The following is a 26,179-nucleotide window of genomic DNA, read 5'->3' on the forward strand; positions in this document are numbered from 1 at the left end:
GGTACCAAAAGAGCCTCTCTGTTGTATTCCCTACATTCAGTGGCCAGCTACCTCAACACAGAATTCAAAAACACCTGGCTGGAGTCTCTCTGCTCCAAAACAGTGATGGCTATATAACCTCCCTTATTCCCTGGGGTGAATGCTGCCTTTTTCACTGGTTAATGAAAATACAGGCTCCCAAGGACCTCTAGGATTCTGTTGTAGGCCTAGTACCAGCCCTGCCTCCAGCCTCAGGGAGAACAGAGACTATGGGTTCGGCTCCCTGAAGACACCTACCTGCTCGTGCTAACAAGCTAGAGGGCCCAGAGCCCTTCCATTAATTTACCAATTCTGACCCTTCTGGCCTTCCTGCTCCCTGTAGTCCATTTGACCTAGAGACCTCACCTTTCATTCTGAATTCCAGACTTACCTATAATTTAGGATGAGCAAAGGAACAATTTTTGTGGAGACCATAGCCAGCTAAGGTATCTGGAGCATCAGAAAATGGTCAGAGACCACACTGCCTCTTTCAATTAAGCAGTGAATGCAGGGAGAAGTTTGCATCCCACCTGGGAAGGGGCTTCTGGGATCTGGAACCTTAATTCTCCCCATCCTGATTGTAAGCTTAGCCACATGAGCCAACTCAAAGCAGCTCCCTTCTGCTTTTGGCCAGTACACATGGAAAGCTCTCCAAAACTTTTGACTCCCAAATACAGCTGCAACATCCTGCTCAATATACTTTACCTACGCTAGGCCTCTGATGCTGTCTTTGCACCACACCTCTTACTGTGGATATTTTGCACCCTCCCTTCCTTTCCTGTCTTCATCTAAGGATATGGACTTTGGATCCCCTTTAACCCACACCCACAGCAGCAGGACAGGCACACACACCCCTTTCCAGGCCAGGCCCTACCTCATCTGCTCCTGGGAGGAATCTACTCTTGCTGACCTGAGTGGTGAGAGACCTCATCCCACACTAAGTCCCAGCCCCAACTCTGGCCTGAGGCCCTTTGTAACAAAGAGGCAGACACTTAAGTTTCCGTTAAGTTGTAGGAATTTATTTTAAATAACCTACAGTTGATTAAAAGGGAATTCATGATAAAAATAGAAGATACTTGAGGAAAGATGTGGGAAATGGACTCTGCACACACACTAAACTAACAATGCCTCTAAAACTAATGATTATAGCAAAAAATGTCTTCACATTAAAATTCTGCTTTTTATGTTTTTTTTTCCATTTTTTACACAATTACAAAAGAAAAAATAAAAGCCCTAAAATCTTATTTTTCTTTTTTGGACCAAATACTCATTTTCCTCTAAATTTGTTGACCTGTGGAACTTTTTATACAATAAAATCTTTCAAGTGAAAGATTAGGGTTAAAAACAAAAAGATGGATATCTTAAAGGGTACAGCGAATGCTCAGAACAAAGGATGATGGGAAAATGGTTTCAGTCACTGATTATTTCATTATCCTTAGACTCACTCGCCCTTCATCCCTCCCCAACCCCAATCTACACGATCTTTAAGATCAAGAAAAAGGTTTAAATATTTTAAAATAATTAAAAATAAAAATTCACATTTAAAAAGGAACACTCAAGTCAGGAAATATTTTCCCATCATGCTTTTCTGTGAACAGGTGTCTGAACCAAAACACTGCCAAAGCCACAACTGCTTCAAGTTTAATGAAAATTGATCCCCATGACAATAGAGAGTGACGTCTCTAACAGGTGCGCTGGGTTTTTTGCTCTACTTAATTTTAAATTCCTGAAATGGGGGAGAGGGGAGGGAGTTTAGGAATTTATTTCTATTAAAATATAGAAGTTATTGCAAAACCCTAACTGTAAAAACGCACCAATATAATCGGACTTTGCATACAGTAGCTAAGAGAATCCAAACATTTCAGTGAAACAGTGAATTTGCCTGGTAGAACGCTGACAAATTCCCATCCACTTGCCCTCTTGAAAATAAAAACAAAATTCAAAACAAATCATACAGCTAGAATTTTGATATCTGAAATATTTTTAAATAAGTTGTCCATAGGACAACTGGCTCAGCTCTCCCTTATAATATCTCCAGGTTTATCTTTTCGCAAAGATGTTGGTTTGTTAAGACTTGCTGCCTCTCTCCCCCAGGCACGAGGGCAAGCGAGGCTCAGTTTATCCATCTTTCCCAAACCACACTGTTCCTTTTCACAGAACCCTGCCTCTTGAGACTGGCTAAAACTCGTAGTCTTCATCAGCCATGTCAATGGCCCAGGCAAACTTTTCCCGCTGGGTTTTGTTGTAAATCTTCTCAATTGGGACGCCCCACTTCTTGCACCTGCAAACAAAGGAGAAATAAGGGGGATTAGGGTGACTCAGCAATGGCCCATATCTGAAGGCCAGGGTCAGATGTTCCATCTTCTCTTTCACATCTGTCTAGTGAGGATGCAAATTAATAGTGCACCAAGCATGTTCTAAAGGTTTTATGTGATCAACTCATTTAATCTTGGCAGTGATCTCTAAACTAGGTGCTTCTGCAGATGTACAAGTAAAAAAGGTACAGATGAAGAAACTGAGGCAGAGACGTTAGGTAATTTACTGATTTTCTCAAACAGCTAGCTGGTAAGTGACCTGAAATTTGAACCCAAGCAGTTTTTCTCCATGTTCTTAACCCTATACTATATTGCCTTTTAAGAGCTAACCAAACCTCTAGCACCAAACAAGGCAAAACGAGCAGAAAGAGGTACAAAAGAGTTAGGTGGAACCTTTAGCCCGGACTAGCAAGTGCCATAGGGGAGGATATCTCCACCTATGCTCAGAACTTAACAGCTCAAACTAAACATCTTCCAAAACAAAGCCACTTGTTTCAGATGTTATGTGACAGTGTGTGTGACACACAGAGAGAAACCTAATATTTATTTGCCTTTGTTAAAGACCCCTCTGCCTCTCTAAGTTGCTCAGATCTCTATTCTCATCTTTATCTCTTGTTCCTACCTTCAACTGCAAAAAACTTCAACAAAAAGTTTTGTTGAAGGGTAGAGTTTAATGGGCTCTTTCCTATTTTGCCAGAAGCTAAGAGTTTCCATTCCTGTCCTACAGTTCCATAAGGAATAGGGATGGAACCCATACACTACAAGGCAGCATGACAGCACTGACCATTTAGGAGCAACCAGAATGTTGCAATGCATTTACAGACAAGGTTCAGCAACCAAAGTAACTTGGACACAGCTGAAGCCAGAAGTTTCCCCAGAGGACTAGAAGTGTGCAGCTTAGGAATGGCATGTGAAGGCCACCAGTGCCCTCCACCTTTCTCGAGCTAGCAGCAGGAGATCAAGGAAGGTTCAACACTTACCAAGCCACTGTGATCCTAGGGTCCAGATAATTGAGTTTGGAGGTTCCCAAGGCAATCTGTTTATTTTCCTCTCGGTCTGTGGCTTGAACTTCCAGCTTCATCAACTGTTCCTCCAGTCTCTGCACAGCCTTCTTCTTTGACTCTACTACCCTAGAAGAATAGCACAGTCCTCAAGAACCAGGCCTGGGCTCTAAACAAGAGCACACTGTACCCATGCTGCCACTTTGAGTCAATAAAAGCCCTAGTACAGAGATTTCCAAAAGACATCCCTCAGAAACCATAGAAAAGCCAGGGCCCCAGGACCTCTGACAGATGCTGCACATACTTTTCCCCACCCGCCCCAACTTTTACAATACCAGGTACGTACTTCTTGGTCTTTGCATCCTTCATGACCTTGGCATCAGCCTTAGCACTTTTCAGGTCTCTCCGGGCATCTGCTAGCTGTTCCTTCTTGGCATCAATCTAGGGGAAATAATAGTGGTAAGGTTATGAGCTGTAGAGGAAAAATGGCTCCCTCAAGACAAGGTGAAACCTAGATGTTATCTGGACCAAGCTGTCTCTGTCAGTGGTTTGTCAGATAAAAACACCAAGGGTGGCTTCATGAAGGCAGGGAGAAGATGCACAGGGACTACTGAATTCAACTGTTTGTTCTTCAGTGATCCTGCAAGAAACAAGGGTTCTACAGCGCAGTAACCTAGGGGCTCAGGGAAAGGAACCCGCTGGGGCTGGGAATCTGGGTGCTGATCTTTCCATCAGAGAACACTCTGCTGTCAGACATCTGGGAGAACGGCTACAAATGACAGCTGTTTATCAAATAGATCCTGTGCCAGTTTTTAGCTTTCATTCCAAGAACACTGTAGGAGCTACTCTTTAGGAAGCTGAGCCAGGATACTTGCATCTACTGGGCAACCCCAGCTCGTTCCTCAGATCCCACCAGTACTCTGGGAAGGCGGTGACAGCTTCTCAAGGAAAATGGATGCACTGAAGAGAGTACTCAAGGGGCTACAAAGTGGCAATTAAAAGACACCCAGGAAGCCAAACAGCTCAGCCAGTCTGTCCCAAACCAGGACATGGCAGGGCCTAGCTTTGGCATTCTGTTTTTAAAAGGAGAGAGGTCGCCGGGCGCGGTGGCTTATGCCTGTAATCCTAGCACTTTGGGAGGCCAAGGCGGGTGGACCACAAGGTCAGGAGATTTAGACCATCCTGGCTAACATGGTGAAACCCCATCTCTACTAAAAATACAAAAAATTAGCCAGGTGTGGTGGCCAGCACCTGTAGTCCCAGCTACTCGGGAGGCTGAGGCAGGAGAATGGCATGAACCTGGGAGGTGGAGCTTACAGTGAGCCAAGATCACGCCACTACACTCCAGCCTGGGTGACAGAGCGAGACTCTGTCTCAATAAATAAATAAATAAAAAATAAAAAGGAGAGGTCTGAGGTGGGAAGGACCTTAGTTGTCACTCAATGGATGTGAAAACACTTTCAGCTGTGGAGCTTTTTTTCCCAAGTGAAATCTCGTGGAATCCATATCTATAAGGGAAGAGTCAAGGGCAGTTTCAGCCTTTCTTGCTTGTTAGAATCCTTGAAGCACCACTGGTGAAAGTTCTTAGATTCCTGCTTAGAGACAGCAGTGGATAACAACATGGAGCTAGAGCCCCTGTCAGTGAGCTCACGCTGCTCTGAGGGCAGGAGAACCCCATATCTATGACCATCTAGCTGATCTGTGAGGTTAACACAACCTCCACAGAGTAAATAACATGTCTGACACACACTGGGCTGCTCACTGAGCCCAGAATTGTTTATTAAATACACACAGCCCAAGACTGGAAACAGAGGCCACCATTGTGAGAGAATCACTAAATATGTTTTACTATGAATGGCTTACTTCCAATATCTATGTTGTCCAAAGCCAAACTGAGGGGACTGATTCTATATACAAAAGCGTCACAGACACCACTAGCCAGATTCTTTTTAGGATAGAAATGTAGCAAACCACAATCTTTTAACCATTTCTGTGAATGCTAAATTGGCAGGCTATGTCAAATTCTCTCAAAGCATCAAAGACTCCATTGATTCACTTGGCAAACAGGGGCGTGTGTTTGCTTTGTGGGCACACAGGAGAGGAATCCTGGGCTTGGAGGGCTCGTCTGGCAGGCAGCCTGGGCTGCCCAAACAGTGGTTCCAGAGTGAGAGCAACAAAAGACCTCCTCATACTCCTGGGAGGGGTCTTCCTGAATTAGGTAAACAGCACCTGAATATTCATGCTTTTATTTCTGGCTTGGAATGATAACATGAGGAGAATAAACAATTCCAGATGACCAGCATTTAACAGAGTGGCAGCAAATGTGAGCTGCTAGGATGGGCCAGCTATAGAGTTCTTTGCCTGCCAATCATATGATCCAAGGACTCAAGAGGTCTATGGATGTATATTCATTCACTGTGGACGTGTACATCTCTTCAAGAAAGCCAGATGGTATCTGTAGCATAAACTATAGGTTGTGTGTACCTTTTGAACCAGCTGTATTACTCATGGGTACTTATCTTAAGGAAATCTCAACAAATGGAAAACATTCTGAGCCTTAAAATGCAGTCTCATTCCATAGTAGTAGTTCTTAAACTCCAGTTGTACAAGTATAGAATTCCATGAACTTGGATGAGAAAAAAATTACATCTATAATTTCAATAACCTCTTTTTGAAATTTATTTATATTTACTTTTAAATTTTTAATAGAGACAGGGTCTCACTCTGTTGCCCGGGTTGGTCTTGAATTACTCAGCTCAAGTGATCCTCCCACCTCACCCTCCCAAAATGCTGAGATTACAGGTGTGAGCCACTGCACCCAGCCTCTAGCTGAAATTTAGCATTTCTTCTTCAGTTATGAATATGGGGAACAAACCATAGTAATATAATAGCAGCAGCACATATGACTTTATCATCAATAGATGTTAGACATTTTCATTTCATATTTGAATTGCTGCAGAAATCTTAAAGTATCATTGATATTAATTAATTACTACCTTGAAATTTACTACAGCCATCTCAAGACCTTAATAAGGAAGCACATCTATTACTGTATCGGACTTTAAAATGTATTTTGATAACTGTATTTCAATATAATTTGTTTCCTTTTTAACCCTTTATATCTGTTCTATAATGAAGTATCTGCAAATTCTCACTGTGGACCACCACGTTAGGATGAATTAGTTATGAAGTCATTGCTAACACAAAAATGTTCATCATCAAATGTTAAGTGCCTTATGGTTTAAAAGCTCAGTACCAGGTGGAGTCAGAAGGAGGAAAGAGGCTCAGGGACAAGGAATAGCACCTATTTGCACACCAGTCTTTCCGTCTAGGGCAGCAACTTGTCTGGCACATGGCCAGTATTCAACAGATGTTTGATGATGAACTATATAAAAACATGATTCATGTGGAATGCGTAAAAATACAAATAGCTATGCTAGGATTGGAAAGACTTTAAATATATAATTGTTTCATCATCTTTTCAATTTGAAACAATCTAATTTGGAAATGGCTGTATTTCTGAGCTGTGGCAAGGAATTATGAAGACCCTTTAAATCCACTTTCCTCATGTACAATAAGGACAGTAATTAGCAATTAGAATGTACACCAAAGTTAGTTTTTCAAAATAGGGAGTGGCCAGTATAGAACTTCTATCTGTAGAAGAAAGATTTCTTGAACAATGGGTACTCTGATATTCAGTATCTTGATTAGAGGTTAACTACTATCATATTTCCATTTGTTTATCTTTAGCATAGACCTTCTACAACAGACCCAGAACTGGCCTGCTGATATCCCAGCCCCAAATCCTCTCATTTGCAGATGATCTGCCCACAGCAGACACAGTTCCCTTCATTTTATCCAAGATACCTTAGATTGTAAGTTCATCATAGACTTCTCAAAAGTTTTTGGTGGTGCCCTCTGATGGTTACAAAGAATTGCAACAGCTCGATTAGCACGGTTATAAGAAAGGATCTTCGCTGGGATGTTCTCATCCGCTGTAAAGAAAGGAACATGGTAGCAGGAGGGTCAGTTTGCACGCCAAAAGTGAACACACAGTATGTCTTCCCCCAGTGCCTTGTCCCCATGATTCTGCTGGCCCTTATCTTACTCAGATGATTAATTCAAGTTGCCCCCAAGGACTAAGGTCAAAATTTGAGTCAATAGTCTTAAGAAAATGATAGTGGTAAGTTTAAATATGTAAGCTTGGGCTGGGTAAATTCCCATCACAAGAGGAACTCTTAGTCTAGGTAATATAATAAAATCTACATCTTTCTTTTTACTCAGGGAACTTGACTAGGGACCCTTCATCTCCTTGCTTCCTCCCCACCCATATGCTCATCATAGGTGCTGCTGATATTACTATGGTTTGTTGCCCATATTCCTAAGTTCTATGCTGGCCACTCCCTACCTCCCCACCTCTCCACCCAACATAGCCAGAACAGAATGAGGAATTGAAGGGACATTAAAAGTTTAAAAGTTTTAAGTCACAGGTGGTAGTAGTATTATGATTATTATTATTTTAGAGATAGGGTCTCACTCTGTCACCCAGGCTGGAGTACGGTGGTATGGTCATAGCTCATTACAGCCCTAAACTCCTGGGCTCAGCCTCCCAGGCAGCTGGGACTACAGGTGTGCACACTGCCATACCTGCCTAATTTTCAGAAATTTTTGTAGAGACAAGGTCTCACTATGTTGCCCAGGCTGGTCTGGAACTCCTGGGTCAAGTGATTCTCCTGCCTTGGCTACCCAAGTGCTGGGATTACAGGTGTGAGCCACTGCACCTGGCCTGGTAGTATCTTGTTTAAAAAGAAAAATTATAAATGCCATCCAAAAAAATTGTTTTTATTTGTATAATGTGGCATTCTTTCTACCACCTTAAAATAATGACCCTCAATATACCTACCTCTGGCTTTTCTGGTTCATATTTTAAGGCCACTTGACGTATTTACAGAGGGCAGTGGAAATTCAATAGTGACTGGGCTCCAGGAAAAAAAAGCCCATGGATCTTGGTGATGATATTCTAAAAATCAGCTATAGAAAGTATCTACTCTCTTATGGGGAAAAAAAATGACAGAAACTTCGGGGAAGGACTTGTTCCTGTATTTTTCTGGTAACCATGACAACTTTACTCTCTCCAATTTAACAGAACATCACAGCACTGTCTTCACTCTGTGGGCTTTTAAGTAATATACGTATAAAACACAAATGCAGGCATTTTCATAGCAGGTGAAAAGCTGTCAGCATTCCATGAAATTAATCTTGAAGTTGGGGGTGGGAAGGGGGAAACAGCACTGATCCTATGTTTATACAACTAAGCATAGCATTAGCTGGCTACTAGAGGTCTAAAGCGAAAAAGTGACCACAATGGTAGGGAAAAAAAATAGAACTGACTCTAAGACTTAGCTAAGCAAGGACACTGGATACCATTAGTAGGGGTGTGGGCCCTGTCTGGCCAAGCAATACTTACGGGCTGTGAGTTCTTTTAGCTGCTGCTGTAGCGTGATGGAGGCGTTGTATGTACGGAATACCTTGGCTGTCAAGCCCTCCATGAGATCCTGAAGATGCTTATTCAGAATACCAGTCTGGAGGAGACAAAGCAACAGAGATTTAGGTCAAAGCTGTACTACCTGCTCCTTCTAGCAGTCCTAGGAGTAATTTATGCCAGTGCAGTCACAATCTTGTCGGTTTATTGCCCTACAAGTGGGAAGTTAGGGAAAGAGGAAAAGAATTCCAGAATACAGGGTTACATGATGCCTCTCTATGAAGTATTTCAATCTTTTTGTGTGTTTATGACAGGGTCTCACTCTGACACCCAGCCTGGAGTGCAGTGGTGCAATCTTGGTTCACTGCAGCCTCCACCTCCCGGGCTCATGCAATCCCCCTGAGGCTCTTAAGTAGCTGGGACTACAGGTGTGGACTACCATGCCTGGATAATGGTTTTGCCATGTTGCCCAGGCTGGTCTCAAACTCCTGACCTCAAGGGATCTGCCCTACTTGACCTCCCAAAGTGCTCGGATAACAGGCATAAGCCACCAAGCCTGGCCCAGGTTGGTGGGCTTAACAGACCAATAAAGCAAATTTGTCCTTCCCTATTAGGATATCAGGGACAGGTTTTGGGTCTCCAGCGGGGGTGGCTGGGCATCCAGTGAAGTGAAAGTGCTGCAGGAGCAGGGAAGGATAAAAGGTAGGGCTTGTCTACCCCCCACCCTGAGTGCTTTAGCAGCTGTTCTGCAGCAGATGTGTCGTCTCTTGACTGCAGATTCACTGTGGGCTCAGAGGAAGGAAGACAGCGTGTATGGGATGCCACAGAGCAGGCCAGGCTAAAGGGAGAGCCCAAGTTGTCTGCCAGCAACCCTCCCCCCCCTTTAGGTACTGTAAGGCTCTGGCTGGGACTCCCTTCAACATAGTGTGCTTTGTCTACTCACATTGAGTCTATCAAAAAGATCATCCTCAGGCTGCTTGTTCTCCATAAATAGTTGTAGGTTCTTAAAAACCTAGAAGACATAAGTGAATCCTAATTATTATTCTTTGAAAAAATCCTAACTTTAGAAATAATCCCAAACTTAAAGAAACTTGCAAAGAAAAAGGCACAAGGAAGATGCATACATCCGTCACTGAGATTCACTGTTAACGTTTCACCCCATTCATCATTTGCACAGTGTGCATGTATGCTCACTCTCTCCATGTGTATATTTACAGATATATATACATAATTATTTGTTCTGAGCCATTTATAAGCACTTACTTATCATATGGTCCTAAAGTACATTTATAAGTACTTACTTATAATATGGTCCCAAACATTTCAGTGTGTATGTTCTAAAAATATATTCCCTTACATTTACACAGTATTTATCAGCTTCAAAAATTTACATTGATACATACTGTTATCTAATCTACTGTCCACAGTCCAATTTTGTCAGTTTACCTGATGATGCCCTTTATCTCACCAGTACGGAATCCAATCTGAGGTCAGGTATTACATTTAATTGTCAAATCTCTTTAGTCTCTCATACAGAGTACTTCCACAGCCAGCAAAGCCTAATTACTGATTATAGTGTCCTTATAAGAAGAGGACTGCTGATGGGCTGGATTATTAGGATCCTGCACACTATACGTCTCTGGTTCAAGCCCAATACTATGGAAAAGATTAGATTGGGACTATAGATCTGTAGCACCCTCTTCAGTGATGGGCTCAGAGATCTGGGGACTAACAGATTAACCTTTCACTCAGGAGCTGGAGAGAGGCTGAGCAAAGATGCAAAGTGACAAATGTGCCACATGACCAGGGGATACTAAGATATAGTTAAATCATATGCTGAATTTGCTGTAAGGGCCTATTCTACAGCATGCTCCAATGAATACTGCTACAGAAGGCCACTTAATTGAATACTGCTACCAGAAGATAGCACAGGGCGGGACAGTGACTAAAAGGGGGTACACAAGATATCAAATAATACCTCTCCTCTTTCAAGTCATTTATTTTTATTTTAATTTGAGAGGCACAGTCTATTTTGCCCAGGCTGGAGTGCAGTGGTTATTCACAGGTGTGATCACAGCACACTACAGCCTCAAACTTTTGGTCTCTGGTGATTCTCCTGTCTGAGCCTTCTGAGTAGCTGGGTCTACAGGCATGTGCCACAATGCCTGTCTCAAGTCACTTTTGCTGGTGCCCAGCAAAGTGCAGAGCACACAAAAAAGCAGTCAACCCATGCTTGTTGAATAATGAAAAACAAGCCAGACAGTACAGGCTACATTAACTTACTCGTTTCTCAACAGGGACCTTGTTATAGTATCTGATGGAGTCCTTCCCGAGGAAGTCAAACTCTACCACATATTCCTGACCATCCAGCTCTGGGTGTAGATTGATGTGCTCCACACGAAGTGAGCAGCAACCCACAGTATCCGCTGTTTCTCCTTCCTCCTTTTCATTGCCTGCTCTCAAAGCAAGCTGCCCAGGAAAGAAAGAAAAGGTGAGCATGAGACAGACTCTTGCTGTGTCGCCAGGCTGGAGTGCAGTGGCGCAATCTTGGCTCACTGCAACCTTCGCCTCTCTGGTTGAAGTGATTCTCCTGCCTCAGCCTCCCAAGTAGCTGGGACTACAGGTGTCCACCACCACGCCTGGCCATTTTTTTGTGTGTGTTTAGTAGAGATGGGGTTTCACCACGTTCGCCACGATGGTCTCGATCTCTTGACCTCGTGATCCACCTGCCTTGGACTCCCAAAGTGCTGGGATTACAGGCATGAGCCACCACGCCTGGCCTTTTGACTCTTATACAATTTCTGGGAATCCAAAACAGAAGCCTCCCAATTCTGTTTGAAGCTACAGCATCAGTCAGCATGACCTGGAAACTCTGGATTCTGCAGTGTTACTTCCTCCCCCACCCACTATGAAATCTATAGGGATGTTAAATATTCAAGCTCCTCTTCTGTCTGTTCTGTCCTCTAAAATGGGGATGGAGAAAACAAAAAAAATAAATAAGGCAGCAAATGAGGGAGTGCTGCTACTCTGCGCAATCAAACTTAAAAAGCTAGTGTGAATTTTGAGACAAGTCAGAACTTATGTTAAAACACAAGACTGGGGGAAAAACACGAACAATTTTTTCTTCTCATGAATACCAAGAAATCGATCTCCTGTAGAGCATGGTCTTTAAAACTATATAATAGTGATACCTGCATGGTTTATTTAACCAATTTTATAAGTTATAACCAACTTTCTAAAGGAATGAAATAAAGTAAAAAAAAAAAAAAAAAATCAGAATCTACTGCTCACAGTAAGGCTAAGCATTGTTCTGTGCAACTTTTCAGTTATACACACAAATATATTTCTATGTGTGTTGAGTTGTCATATACAGTATGTGGCACACGGCCTGGGGCAGAGCAGAAACTCCCTTTGTTAAGCTCAACACTAGACAATGCCGATGGGAAGATGCTCTCACCTTGTCAATGAAGTACAGGGCTACAGCTCTCTGCCGGACTTTCATTTCTTTGGACTTCCAGTCTTCTCGATACTGGTTCCGGATCTTGTCCACACATTTTTTCAGCCGCCGAGCAGTCTCATATTTCTGCCAGTCCTTCTCACCCTATAAAGACCCAAACCCAAAGGTAGATTACTTCGGGACAGTGTAGTAAAGGCAGACTTTGAATATAGCCAGGCAAGGTGATGCAAGTCTGTAATCCCGGCTAGCTAATCGGGAGGTTAAGGCACAAGAATTGCTTGAACGCAGGAGGCAGAGGTTGCAGTGAGCCGAGATCATGCCACTGCACTCCAGCATGGGTGACAAAGCGACACTTTGAATAAAAGAGCAGGAACTTGACCTTAAGCAAAGGTAAAAAAGAATAGTACTGAAGAGAGAGTTTGGCACATTTAACCTGATAAGAATGCACACTGTCCCATCTTACTGCCAAGCACAACTGACTTCTGAGGCTTTCCCAGAAGAAAGTTTCTAGATTTAATTCTGTAAAATGTTTATGTTCCTGGGAAAAACCCACATGGGATGTCCCAAAAACTAAATTCTGTCAACACAAAGCACATGAAATCACCCTCATTCCCACATCAATTTCACAGCCTTGCTGCCAACTCTGCGACCCAATAGCAGTTTTCTACTAGGACTGAATTCCATTAAATCTAAGTGAATTCCATTAAATTACAGTGTGGTGAAGCTGTCAGAGACACAGAACCAAAGACTACAACATGTAATTACTAAGGACACAATGACTTTCAGGAACAACCATACTTATTCACCATTTTCTAACTTCTGCATTTCAAAGCATTTCTTGATGAGACTGAGAGGAACTATATTTCTAGAAAGCCTTGAAAAAAAATAAGAGCTTTTGGTGGGAGGGTTAAAAGTTGATTCTAAAGCCAATGAAGGGTTATTAAAACCGTGTGAAAACTGAATCTAAACAATAGTGAAGAAGATTTCTGCTACCAAGCTGAATGAAAATAGACTCACAAGCAAGAGCCAATTATGACAAGTGAGAAGGGAAAAATTTCAAGAAATCCCAGAAGCAGGGGGTTACATAAAACAGCATAAAACAGACTACATGACATAAACATAGAGAAGGAATTTAAGAATCCAAGAATCTCTGCTCTTAATTTCCCCACCCACAACAAAGGAAAGTGGTAGTGATTTCTGCCCACACATGCCTGGTTCCTGACTATGACGTGGGCCCATGGTCCTAGAGACATAAGACCTGTGGTGAAGATAACCAGCCTTTCAGCCTGGGTAACAGAGGATGACCCTATCAAAGAAAAGGGGTGGGCGGTGGGGTGGGGGCAGAACTAGCCTTCTGGGTGTGCATAAGCATGAGGTACCTAGAGCAACAATGTCTTCCACTTCTCGATCCTGAAAGTACTCAGAAATTAAAAGCTTACAACAGTAAAGCTAAGGAGTCAGCACTCTCACAATCATGTGTGCCACTGGTATGTACTTGTTTGGCTATAAAACAGGAGTTTCAGTAACTACCTGCTATTATGGGTGGGTGATTTAGTAGTTGGTGACGCAGAAAAAATACCTAAGTCTTAGTACATTTTGACATTTAACAGGGTGAATAAGAAAAGGTGAGATACAAGCTGTCCTCATGCACAAGTCAGTAGAAAATCTCCATGACAACTGTTCTTACACATGCACGGAAAAATTAGACACAAAAGGCTCACCTTCAACAGTAGAGTACCCAGCTCAGAAGTGGCCTCTTTCCCCTCACACTAATGCACACAGACTACCAAAGCCTGTTTCAAAGTCCCCTAGGGTTACGTTTGCTCAGTTCCTTAGTCACACCACTGGAATGTAAGGTAGGAGTCAGGCAAATGAGATTTAGAAAAACCCAACCCATAAGTCATTCACAGGATACTACCAGACCAACTTTTCTTCACAGGCTGGCTGGGCTCCTGCACAAAGGATCCAGGATTCTCTCAAGCTGAGATGGAGGTGGGGGCAGAAGCCACCCCACTTAGATCTAGCAGGAGATGGCTGGCCTCCAAGAAGTATGCTTGTCCCTGCAGTGTTCAATGCCCTGAACAAACTTTCTTAGACTACTTTTAGAAAATAAACTAACCACCTAGGTCTTCCAGGCAAGGTATCACAAAACCATCTCAAGAAGACCAAGGAATCCATTGGAGAAGGCTGCCTTTGACCACCTCTCCTCTTTCCCTAATTCAATCACACTTCAGTAATGGGTAAAAATCTAATTTAACTGATTTTTTTTTTTTTTTTTTTTTTTTTTTTTTTGAGATGGAGTCTGGCTCTGTCGCCCAGCCTGGAGTGCAGTGGCCGGATCTCGGCTCACTGCAAGCTCCGTCTCCCGGGTTCACGCCATTCTCCTGCCTCAGCCTCCCGAGTAGCCGGGACTACAGGCGCCCGCTACCGCGCCCGGCTAGTTTTTTTTGTATTTTCTTAGTAGAGACGGGGTTTCACCGTGTTAGCCAGGATGGTCTCGATCTCCTGACCTCGTGATCCGCCCGTCTCGGCCTCCCAAAGTGCTGGGATTACAGGCTTGAGCCACCGCGCCCGGCTAATTTAACTGATTATAGATGACATTCTTTGGGTGACTTCTTTAAACTAGCAGGCCCACTATATTGTCTCTCTAATATAGCTGCTATCCATTCAGCAGAGTGGTTGGGTGGAATCAGGATCTGGATTCAAGATTACAAAGTTGGGGGTGAGAAGGCAAACTGGACCCTGTTTTCTAGTAACTTTCTCAGACGTTTGTTATTGGGGAAGATGACATTTACCAGTATTCTTACATGGCTCTTTATTTCCCTTCTCGGGCAATCTCCATCAAGCAACCACTGATCCTTCAATCTGATTACTATCATCATAGATTAGTTTTGCTTAGTCTAGATTATATAAATAGAATCACAGTATAGACTCCTCTGTCTGCCTTTTTAACGCTTTCTTTTTCTTTTTTCTCTGAGACAGCATCCCGCTCTGTCACCAGGCTGGAGTACAGTGGTGCAATCTTGGCTCAGTGCAACCTCCACCCCTCGGGTTCAAGCAATTCCCATGTCTCGGCCTCCTGAGTAGCTGAGATTACAGGTGTGCGCCACCTTTGGCTAATTTTTGTATTTTTTTGTAGAGACGTGGTTTCGCCATGTTGGCCAGGCTGGTCTCGAAATCCTGACCTGAAGTGATCCGCCCGCCTTGGCCTCCCAAAGTGCTTGGATTACAGGCATGCACCAACCACACCTGGCCTTTAACGTGTTTTTAAGATTCATCCATGTTGTTGAATATATAAGTAGTTCCCTTCTTTAACTGCTGATAAATATAGTATATTCTATGACTATACCATAATGTGTTATCTATTCTGGGATGTTTCCACTCTTATGAATATAGCACTGCTATGAACATTCTTGTACAAGTCTTTTCATGGACAAATATGTTTTTATTTCACTTGAGGTAAAAATACCTAGAACTGGAATTCGTATCTCCCTGTGGCTAAATTTTCACTCCACTGATAATTAGTGATGTCGAGTACTCTTTCATTTGCTTATTTATTGACCATTCCTGTATCTTCTTTTGTATAGTATATGTTTAAGTCTTTTGCTTTTTTGATTATGGGGATGTCTGTCTTTTTATTATGGAGCTATGGGAATTCTTTGTATAGTATGGATAGAAGCCCTTTGCCAGATAAACATGTTGCAAATATTTTCTTTTAGTCTGTAAATTCTGTATTTATTTTAGCAGTGTTTTTTGTTGAACATAAATTTTTAATTTTAATGAAGTCCATTTAGTCAACTGTTTCTCTTGTTGGTGTTTCTCTGTCCTAAGGAATCTACTCTAAGGTCATATTCTACCATGGTATCACCTACAAGCTTTAATATTTTAGTCTTCACACTTAGGTCTATGTTAGTCTTATTAATACACAGATTTAAAACGTTTTGAATTTTATACCAAGATGCCAGGCTCAGAATATATATGTATATATTTTTAATGAGCTTGTGTCTTATTTTCTCTAATAGAACTCACCAAAATGAGAACTTTCCAAGATGAATAGTGTAAAGATATTTTCCTTCACATTAAGCCCTTTAATCCCTAGGTGGTTACATAAAAAAGGTTGTAGGCACATACATCTTTGGAACCCCACAGAATTCTAGACTCTAAAGAGAAAAAAGGCAGAAGTGTGTATTTGGCACTGAGAGTATTTCAACAGGATTGAACGCAACATGATGTCAACATTGATCCTAAAGTTTGCTGTATTTAATTTGAAAGAAAAATTGTGATGATAAATTCTGTATGTAAGGTTAAGGCTGGTTTGAAAAACCTGAATTTTACTAAGGGCTACTTTCCCTGGGTTGTGAGAGCACGTAATGCTTCCAAACTTAGCAGTGGATTGTACTTAGCAGTGAGTACCCATAAACGTCCTTTTTGTAAAAATCCTAGATTATGCAGGACAAGAAACTCCTGGGTTATCTGGAATCAGTTTCCTTGGTTGAAACTGCAGGTTCCAGAAGGCTAGCTGTCATTCCAATGCTATTTCAGATCCTATGGGCACCAGGCACAGAGTGGGAGAGAAAGAGAATGGAAATACACTTGCAAGATGTCTGTGTAATGGAAATCCTGGGAGGAAAAGCAAAAACAAACTGGGATGAACATAAAATGAATGAGCTCAGGACAACTTTTCAGTACCTAGAGCAAGTGTTATTGTAGTTCTCAAAAATCCCAATCCTTTCAATGACCTTTGAGGCTAGAAGTAGTGGCAATGACTGTGGTAATGACTGCACGTAGGCCAATCCAAGTTTCCAGAAAAGGGGCAAAGACAGGATACATAAAAAGATCACACTCCAGCTGTTCTACAACTTTGTGCTTTTTACCCTTCAATGATCTAATTTTTTAAATTGTTGAAAATTCATAGTTCACATCATGCTTGTGCTACATTTCTTGATAGAGCACAGATAGGATAGAATGATACACTATTATGTGAGGGAAGTAAGTAAGTAAAATATAGACACAAGAGTAAGCAAAGACGGCTCTTAGGAGACATCTCTGGAGGCTGATCAGAGATGTGTAGAACAAAAGCGTCATGATGGCAGTCTCCCATACAGCCGACCTAAAGCCCTCCTTGAAGTAAAACTACAAGTTACCAACCTTCAGCACTCTACTATAAAAACGTTATCTGTTATTGACTGCTGGGTCACAATAAGTCATACTTTAATTACGTTTGCTCCAAATATGTAGCAATGTAAGTGCTCTAGGCTGGATGTGGTGGCTCACACCTACCCAGCACTTTGGGAGGCCGAGACAGGAGGATCACTTCTTGCTCCATGCAAGAAGTGGGGACCTGAAGTCAGGGGCCTTATTAGCTTGGGCTGAGCTGGCCTAGGAGACTCCCTGCAAGACAGAAAGTAATGAACACAGAAGGAGAAGAAGGGGAAGAAAAGAGAATAATACATAAGCAAAAAACACCTCCCAGTTAAAAGGGCTTACAAACAGAAATTTCAAAAGACACAAGGAAAATGGCTCAGAAAAACTGCCAACAGTAATTAGCACATGAATTCATGGTAGGTAACATTTTATAGAACAATCAAAGACTTTCAAGTAAGTATGTTTAGTATGCATAAAAAGATACAAAATCTAAAAACATGAAATTATAAAACAAAAATGAAATAAAATCAGATATAAAATTAGAAATTTTGAAAACAAAAAGTAGTAATTGAAATAAATTATAGATGGAATAAATTTTAGATTAAATATAATTAGAAACAGAATTAGTGATTTGGAAGTGAGTGCTACAACTCACCCAAAATGAAGTATTCCCCTGAACTTAAAAGTTAAAAAATCAGACCTAAAGAGACAAAGGGTATGAAAATATAGTTTAAAAAAGATGTCTAGATTGAAAAGTGCCAACACTCATCTAATAGGACTCTAAAAAAGAACTACAGAAGGAATGGTCTAGACGCTATGGAAGAAATAGTGACTGGTAATACTGTAGGATAAAGTACATTAGTCCTCAGATTGAAAGTCTATCTATAAATACATATATATCCCTGGATACAGCATAGTGAAACCAGAATCTATCAATGATAAGACACTTTCTTGATTGGAGAAAAGACAGACTATGAGTTAAGATGAAAATAAAGAAATTTTCAGGTAAACAAAGGTGAGTGAGTGCCACTGTTGGGTCTTCACTAAAGAAGCATTAAAGAGTGTATTTCAACAAGACAAGAAACCCCAGAAGGTAAGAGATAAAGGAAGCACTGAGTATAGAAATTAATAAACATTTGGCTGTGACTGCTATTGACTAGGGAAAGGGTTAGGATTTTATGGATAATTGTGTTTAGAAATAAAAATTAAATCTTAAATATGAAATATATGAACTGAATATGAACTGTTTTTATAGATAATTATCTACATAGAAACCCCAAATGACAGACACTTTTAGAACTAAGAGTTCAGCAACCCTGAACAACTCTGAGCACCTCTTGTATCTGCTGCCAGATACAAGATCAACACCGCAAAATTATAAGCATAACCACTTCAGGAATAACCAACAGAAATGTAATGGAAAAAAATCTCATTCACATTGGCAATAAAAACTATAAGGTCACTTAAAAATAAAAATTTTTTAAATGTAAAACCTTTATGAAGAAAATTAAAAAACCATATTGGTGGATACATTCAAAAGACATGAATAGAGAGGTACAACATGTTCCTGAATTGGAAACTCAATTATATTGTCAGTATCTTTCCCCATTAATCTATAAATATATTGCAATTCCTATAACAATCTCAACAGTTTTCATTAGAATTTGTTAATTAACAAGTTTATCAACAGTTTTCATTAGAATTTGAAAAAGTTTATCTTAAAGTTAATATGAAACAGCAGAGGGCCAAGAATAGCCAAAGCAATTTTGAAGAAGGAAACAAACTTGTCCTACTCAATAGACTTTATAAAGCTACAGAAGTTAGGACAGTATACTACTGATGCAGAAACAGACACACTAATTAAAGAGGACACAGAGCCCAGAAACAGTCTGACACATATGTAGATATATCTTATATACAAGAGAGGAGGTAATACAACTAAATAGTTCTGTGACAACAGTTTACTCATTTGGAAAATATATTAGATTTCAACTTCTTCCCATATGCAAAAATACATTCCAGTCGATCTAAGACCCAAATGTAAAAAGCAAAACTTTAGAAACATTAGCAAGGATATGGAAAAAGAGGAATACTGTTGTGGGTGGAGGCGGGAGGGGAGGAGGAGAGTAATGATGTAAATTGAAGTACGTAAGAGAACAATTTGGAAATATCTAATGTGTAAAACAAATTTTCATCCATATACACAAGAAACGTGTTTCTTCCAGCACTGTTTAAAGGGCAAGAGACTGTATAACAACTCTAAATACCTCTTAAGAAGAGAATAGAGGCAGGGTATGTGGCTCACACCTATAATCCCAGCACTTTGTGAGGCTGAGGTGAGCAGATCACTTGAGGTCAGTTCAAAACCAGCCTGGCCAACATGGTGAAATCCCGTCTCTACTAAAAATACAAAAATTAGCTGGGCGTGGTGGCACACGCCTATAATCCCAGCTACTCGGGAGACTGAGGCACCAAAACCACTTGAATCCAGGAGGCAGAGGTTACAGTGAGCCAAGATCACGCCACTGCACTACAGCCTGGGCGACAGAGTGAGACACTGTCTCAAAAGACCAACAACAAAAACCAACAGAATAGATAAGTTTCTATGATATAATAGAATACCATGTAACAAGTAAAACGGATTAATTAAAAGTGTAGGTTAAGATAATAAAACCTCAAAATCAAAGCTGGAGAGAAATAAACAAGTTGCAGAATGATCCCAGTAACATACCTAATTTAAAACTAAAACTTGTTTTTAGTTTACAATATGTTGTACAATATATATGTCTTTAGCTTACAAGTTTACAGCATATTGTAAACTAAAAACAAGTTTTAGTTTTAAATTAGTATGTTACTAGTATGTTACATATTGTACAATTACATATTGTTTATGCACACATAAATATACTGTAAAAATACAAAAAATATATATGAGAATAAAAAACACCGAGTTCATAGTAATCTACAAGGAAGGAGGTGAATGGTATACAGGTGGCTTCAGCTATGTTTATCAGAGTATTTTTTATGAAATGAAATAATTGAGCACATAGAACATAATTTTAAGATGTGACAAAGCCAGATGGTGGACATACAAGTGTTCATTACATAATTATCTATTCCTGTATGTTTGCAATATTTCACTAAAAATAAAACCCGTAATGTTTGTATCTTTCTATTTTTTAAAAAATCTAAAAAGAGAATGCTTCTTCCGCTGGCAATATAAAGTTAAAAATGATTCAAGGCACTATCAAACCCCAACCTTTGAAGATCTCACTATACTGCTGAGTACAAGACAGCCTAAAAGAGAACTGAGAGCAAGCTCAATAAATCATTTTTTTCCCCCTAATGGCACCACTTTTCCAGGCCTTTAATGACTCCTATTGGGATCCCATTGCAGTTCAAGTCAGGCACTCTGTCCTGAGTATAAGGTTCAGAGTCTAACTCTGGGTGACTTTTAGGTTCACTACCATAATTATCATCCAGAAACTTGCAAAAATGTCTATTGTGTATAGCAGTTAGCTGAATATTGTCTGGAATAAAACTGGCTGGCTCTCTGCTCTTGAGGTGTTCCACTGGCCTATCTAACAAGGATCTCAGCCCTCAGAGAGGCTCCTACAATTAACTCTAATCCTTACCTGTACAAGTACTCAGCATACATTATGTATCTGTCACCTCTCTCCATTCCCATTGCCATCATTTGTCTTAAGTCATCACCGTTTCTTGCCTGGAGTACTGCAACGGCCTCCCATTGATTTCTCTACCTCTTGTTTGTGTCCAATCCAGTCTCCACAGAGCAGCAGTCAGAATGATCAATTATGTAATGAGTTTCCAAAATACAAATCTGGTGTCATTTCCCTCTTTAAATCCCAGGTTGGTAGCTTCCTTTTAAACTTAAAGGCCCCAAAACTTGCCCAAGATCCAATACCTAGGAACTCTTAGATCTTCTTAGAGTGTAACTTAGATCTTCAGTCTCTTCATGCTCTCCTGTGACATCCACTGCTAAATGCAGCCAGCTTTAAATGCCATGTTAAAGAGACTGAGCCCTTAAAGGACTTTGAACAGTGGAGTTGTCTTGAACATAGCTTCACTTCAGCAAGACTTACAGGCATTATATGTAAATCACACCAGTAGATTTAAACTGCTGTAAATGCTGCAAAGGAAAAGTACAGGGTGCCATCTGAGAGTATACCAGGGTACCTGATCCAGCCTCTAGGATTCAGGGATGGCCTTTCTGAAGAGGTAACATTTAAGATGATATTTACAGGATGAATAGGATTGTATCCCTGGAAAGAATAGGAGAATGGGTGTTTCTAATAGAGAAAATAAAGTAGCCTTTTGAAATCCCAGAGGTAAGCAAGAGCTTGATAGTTCTGAGAGAAGAAGAGGCAGGAGAGGAAGCCATATAGTGAGGCCAGCCAGATCTTCAGGTACTACTTTAAAAAAAATTTTTTTTTATATTATCCTTTAAATGTTACCTCTTCAGAAAGGTCCCAGGTCTCCTGCACATAAAACAGTAACAGTCTACATAGAACTAATTCCTTGACTGTGCTTTTGTCTCTATTAGGTTTATATTTCATAGTATGTTGGAGGGAAGAAGTTTGTGGAACTCTCTAAAGCTGGATATACGTAGCTATCTGGCAAACGAGAACTTATTCCCCCCAAGGCAGTTATCTCCTTGCAATAACACTATCAATAAATAACAATGCACAGGTATGTAACATAGTTTATGATGTGCTTTCACACACGTAATTTCATTTGGCCCTGGTGAACCTACCCAGATGAGACTGCAGGAAGCCAGAAGTATGTAAAACACTAGATTTTACAACTTGTTTCAGGCTATACAGAAATTACATTCCCTTCTCACAGCCAAGAGAGGTGAGGAAGTAGAAGAGATCTGCAGAGGCCAATATACAACCACCGTACTTCAACACATTCTGACCACTGGACATAAAGCAACGTGAAGGCAGGACCTACGTCTGTCGTTTGCCAGCATAATTCCTAGCACCAAATGTATACTCTGTGTGGCACATTTGGGATTTCAGTAAATATTTGTGAATTAATAAATAAATAAGATTACAATGTGACCAAAAAAAATGGAGGCATTGTAGGAAGATCACCATAATGCTAACTACTTGCCTTCTTTCAACGGGAAGGGTTTTTAATTTGTCAAAGTGATTCTGGAGGACGAGAACATTACATTTCAACAGAAAAAGATTATCAGCACCATGAACCAGTGCAGCTCTCAACTATCCCGTAACTTACCTTGATTCGTGAACTAGGGTTAAGCATGATGTATTTAATGGAACCTTGGATGTTCTCTGTCCAGGAAACCAGCCAAGTAACCTTGTTATCATGTCGAACCTCTTTCCACTTATGTCCTGGAGGAGGAGAAGGAACCTTGGCATCTCTGGAAATAACAGAGCAAGAGGATAGTGAAATGAGATGTGAGGAATAATTTCACCTTTCCAGACCCCAAGTGGACATATCTGCTGAGCATATTTTTCCAAGTTTCCTTCTTAACAGTCAATATAGTAGTCCCATCTTATGCATGGTTTTACTTACCCTCAGTCAACTGTCATCCAAAAATATTTAATACAAAATTTCAGAAATAAACATTTCGTAAGTTTTAAATTGCACATTATTCTGAGGAGCATGATGAAATCTCTTGTAGTCCCACCTGGGACACGTGAACCATATATACAACATATCCATGCTGTATATGTCACCTGCCCCTGGGTAACCTAGGCGCTGCCTTAGTTATCAGGTTGACTATAATGGCTTTACATTGCTTGTGTTCAAATAACCCTTCTTTTACTTAATAAAGGCCCCAAAGTGCGAAAGTATTGATGTTGGCAATTTGGATATGCCAAAGAGAAGGTGTAGAGTGCTTTAAATGAAAAGGTGAAAATTATCGACTTAATAAAAAAAACTGTATGCTGAAGTTGCTGAGATCTAAGGTAAAAACGAATCTTCCATCTGTGAAACTGTGAAGAAGGAAAAAGAAAGTCATGCTAGTTTTGCTGTTGCACCTCAGACTGCAAAAGTTATAGCCACTGTATGTGGTAAGTACTTAATAAAGATGGAAAAGGCTTTAAATTTGGGGGTAGAAGACATCAACAGAAATGTGTTCCAAGTGATAGCAGTTGGGTCGAAGTTTCAGGTATCCACTGGGGGTCTTGGAACATATCCCCTGTGGATAAGGGAAGACTATTGTACCTCAAAAACATCTGGAGACCTATGCATGAAATACTGTCCTGCTCTTAAGTATCTCCCTTCCCAAACAGTCCTGTGTAACCTGGGAAATTTTCCCAAGTACAATAAAGGACACCCTCCACTCCCTTTTTGGCCCACAGGATGAAGTGCGAGCTCACTTGCTACAGTTGATGATTATATCCTCAGGCATGATTCGTCTCTTCAGCATGCCCATCTTGGGGTGGTTGCCCCGGCCACGGAAAAGCCCGGGAGGCTCTATCTTGAAGTTAGCAATCCTCTCTTTGTGGTTATCCATAATACAGAAGCCATATTCTTTCAGTAATTTTTCATTCTCCTCTTTGATTTTCTGGAAGACAGCCAAGAAAGTACTCAAAATAGATTCCGATTGCTGTTCTCTACTAATACATTTTTATCTCTTGTGGGAGACTAGGTCAAGATAGAGAAAAGTCTGAAAATGACTAAAAAATGAATTCAAATAAAGGAAAACCTCTAGTGGTTTTCTCAAACTTAAATATCATAAAATTCCCCAAAAAGATCTGCCTATAAGGATTGATTTCAACTAGATTCAAAACTGATTCCTGTGTCTTAAAGGATATATGTTTATAAATGTTGTTTGGGTGTTTTTAAATGTACTTTAAAAATTCGTACTGTTTTATTGAGTACTATCAAAACAGGAAATGGAGAAGGGTCTCTGATAGAGCCTCATAAAAGAATAGCTCGAGCCATTTAATTAAAACAGCAGTTAAACAGCTTAAAAACATGGGTTTTAAAGTCCAGACAGATCTGTCACTAATTTTTTTGTAGGTATACAGGTTATATACTCTATACTATGATCCTTGCTCCAAAAAGGTGGGGTATGGTGGGCAAGATTTTGAGCCTCCTTACCGTCTATTGACTCTTTTTATATACTTATTGATTCAATTTAACTAAGCCCTGCTGCCTTGTGGGTGGGAACAGACCTTGCTGGCAGCAGGTGTCCTTGCAGGGACTCTGACAAGGGGATGTTTATAAAATCTATCTTTGGATCAGTATTCTAAGAACAAAGCTCCAAAGTGATCTTTAAGTTTCAAAATGCCCCTGATGTAAATAATATACTAAATTTCACTAACTTGGAATATTGAGGATAAGATTTACCTGAGACAGAAAGTCTGATGCAATTAACATTCTTATAGTAACACATTAATTTTTAAACTAGTGGCCAAATAAGTACCATGAAACAATGAGTTATATAAATACAATGGCCTGAATTATATAAACATGCAAGTCCTTCAAAATACTGAAACTACAGGAATTTGAAGTGCAAAAAATTCCTTAAAATCCTTAACTTCTAGACTTCCGATTGGAAAAAAATGAAATTCTAGCCTGGATTCCTTTAGTTAGGGGCTGACAACTTTTTCTAGATAGAAAATATTTTAGGCTTGAGTGCCACACAGTCTCTTTTGCAACTACTCTCTTTTGCAACTACTCATCTCTGTCATTGTTGCATAAACACAGCCATAGATAATATGTAGAAAAGTAGGGGCAGCTGGTTCCAATAAACTTTTATTTTCTTTTTTTTTCTCTTTTTTTACAAAAACAGGCAGCCTGTAGAAGAAAAATGGCATCCCAGCTGGATACCAGAAAGATTCTTCAGTAATGAGGATGGCCAAGGTTGGAAGATGGAGATGGATGAGTACTGCAAGATTCCAGAGTAAAACAGATCAAAGAACAGGAAGGTATATGGCCAATATGATTTCATCTGTCTTAAATCCTTAATATCCAGTAGCCACTGTGGGACAGTTCTGTCCATCCTTAATTACTGTATTATTGGCTGGAGTTACTGACTGGTTTTTAGGTCACTGAAGCACCAGGGTTCCTATAGAGAGCTACTGAGCAATGTACTCATTCACAATTTTCAGTCTAACTAAAACCTTTAAGAAAATTTAGACATTGAGAATTCTAAGTCTTTAGCACAGAAGGATGTGAAATTACTGATGTTAGTGTTGTGTCGTAAGAACCAAGAAGAAAATTAAGTGAACCAATCACGATTCCAAAATTCTCCAGAGGTTTAATAAATTCTGTAGTACCAGTTTCTCCTCCTTGCTCATCTGTTTTCGAGCTTCCGTCTGGGCTTTGAAATACTGGCTCATCTGGGTAAAATCACATTTGCTTAGGTTGGTGATAATATTCTTCTCTTCATTAGTCATTTCCTAGTCAAAAGAAAACAGGGAGATGAAAGAAAAACAACTAAAATACACTAGTAAGTCCTTGGGTTTCTTTGCGAATATACCCAAGCACCATTTTTTCAGTTAAAGGTTTCTCGAAGTAGCCAACCTCAATTAATGAATTTTGAAAAAACAAAAAAAACAGTTGTATTTCTTTATTATAAAATATGTATTTAATAATATTAAAATGTTTTAAAATGACTTATCATGGGAAAAAATGAACTCTTATGTGGTTTCTTAGACTCCGTGGCACACTGTCCCCAGGCGTATGAATACAAGTTTGGAATTCCATACTGATTCTCTCTTAGAAACATTACCCCTATTCTATTCATTTATTAAATTTG

General features: G+C 40.3%; 1 protein-coding gene across 1 annotated transcript in view; it reads right to left on the minus strand.

Annotated features, from left to right (window-relative positions):
• Window positions 1–1,015: 1,015 nt before the first annotated feature.
• Window positions 1,016–26,179, minus strand: part of TOP1 (DNA topoisomerase I) — a 95,653-nt gene continuing 70,489 nt past the window's right edge. Inside the window, exons 11-21 of the mRNA XM_008017324.3 lie at window positions 25,698–25,820; window positions 23,790–23,977; window positions 22,681–22,825; window positions 12,274–12,417; window positions 11,100–11,285; window positions 9,760–9,828; window positions 8,802–8,916; window positions 7,202–7,329; window positions 3,681–3,775; window positions 3,314–3,463; window positions 1,016–2,299 (exon numbers count right to left, since the gene is read on the minus strand). Coding sequence (XP_008015515.1) covers window positions 2,197–2,299; window positions 3,314–3,463; window positions 3,681–3,775; window positions 7,202–7,329; window positions 8,802–8,916; window positions 9,760–9,828; window positions 11,100–11,285; window positions 12,274–12,417; window positions 22,681–22,825; window positions 23,790–23,977; window positions 25,698–25,820 — 1,446 coding nt within the window. The 3' untranslated portion in view covers window positions 1,016–2,196. The remainder of the gene's footprint in view (window positions 2,300–3,313; window positions 3,464–3,680; window positions 3,776–7,201; window positions 7,330–8,801; window positions 8,917–9,759; window positions 9,829–11,099; window positions 11,286–12,273; window positions 12,418–22,680; window positions 22,826–23,789; window positions 23,978–25,697; window positions 25,821–26,179) is intronic.

The sequence above is a fragment of the Chlorocebus sabaeus genome, chromosome 2, assembly GCF_047675955.1.
Source record: "Chlorocebus sabaeus isolate Y175 chromosome 2, mChlSab1.0.hap1, whole genome shotgun sequence".
NCBI classification, from domain to species: Eukaryota; Metazoa; Chordata; class Mammalia; order Primates; family Cercopithecidae; genus Chlorocebus; species Chlorocebus sabaeus.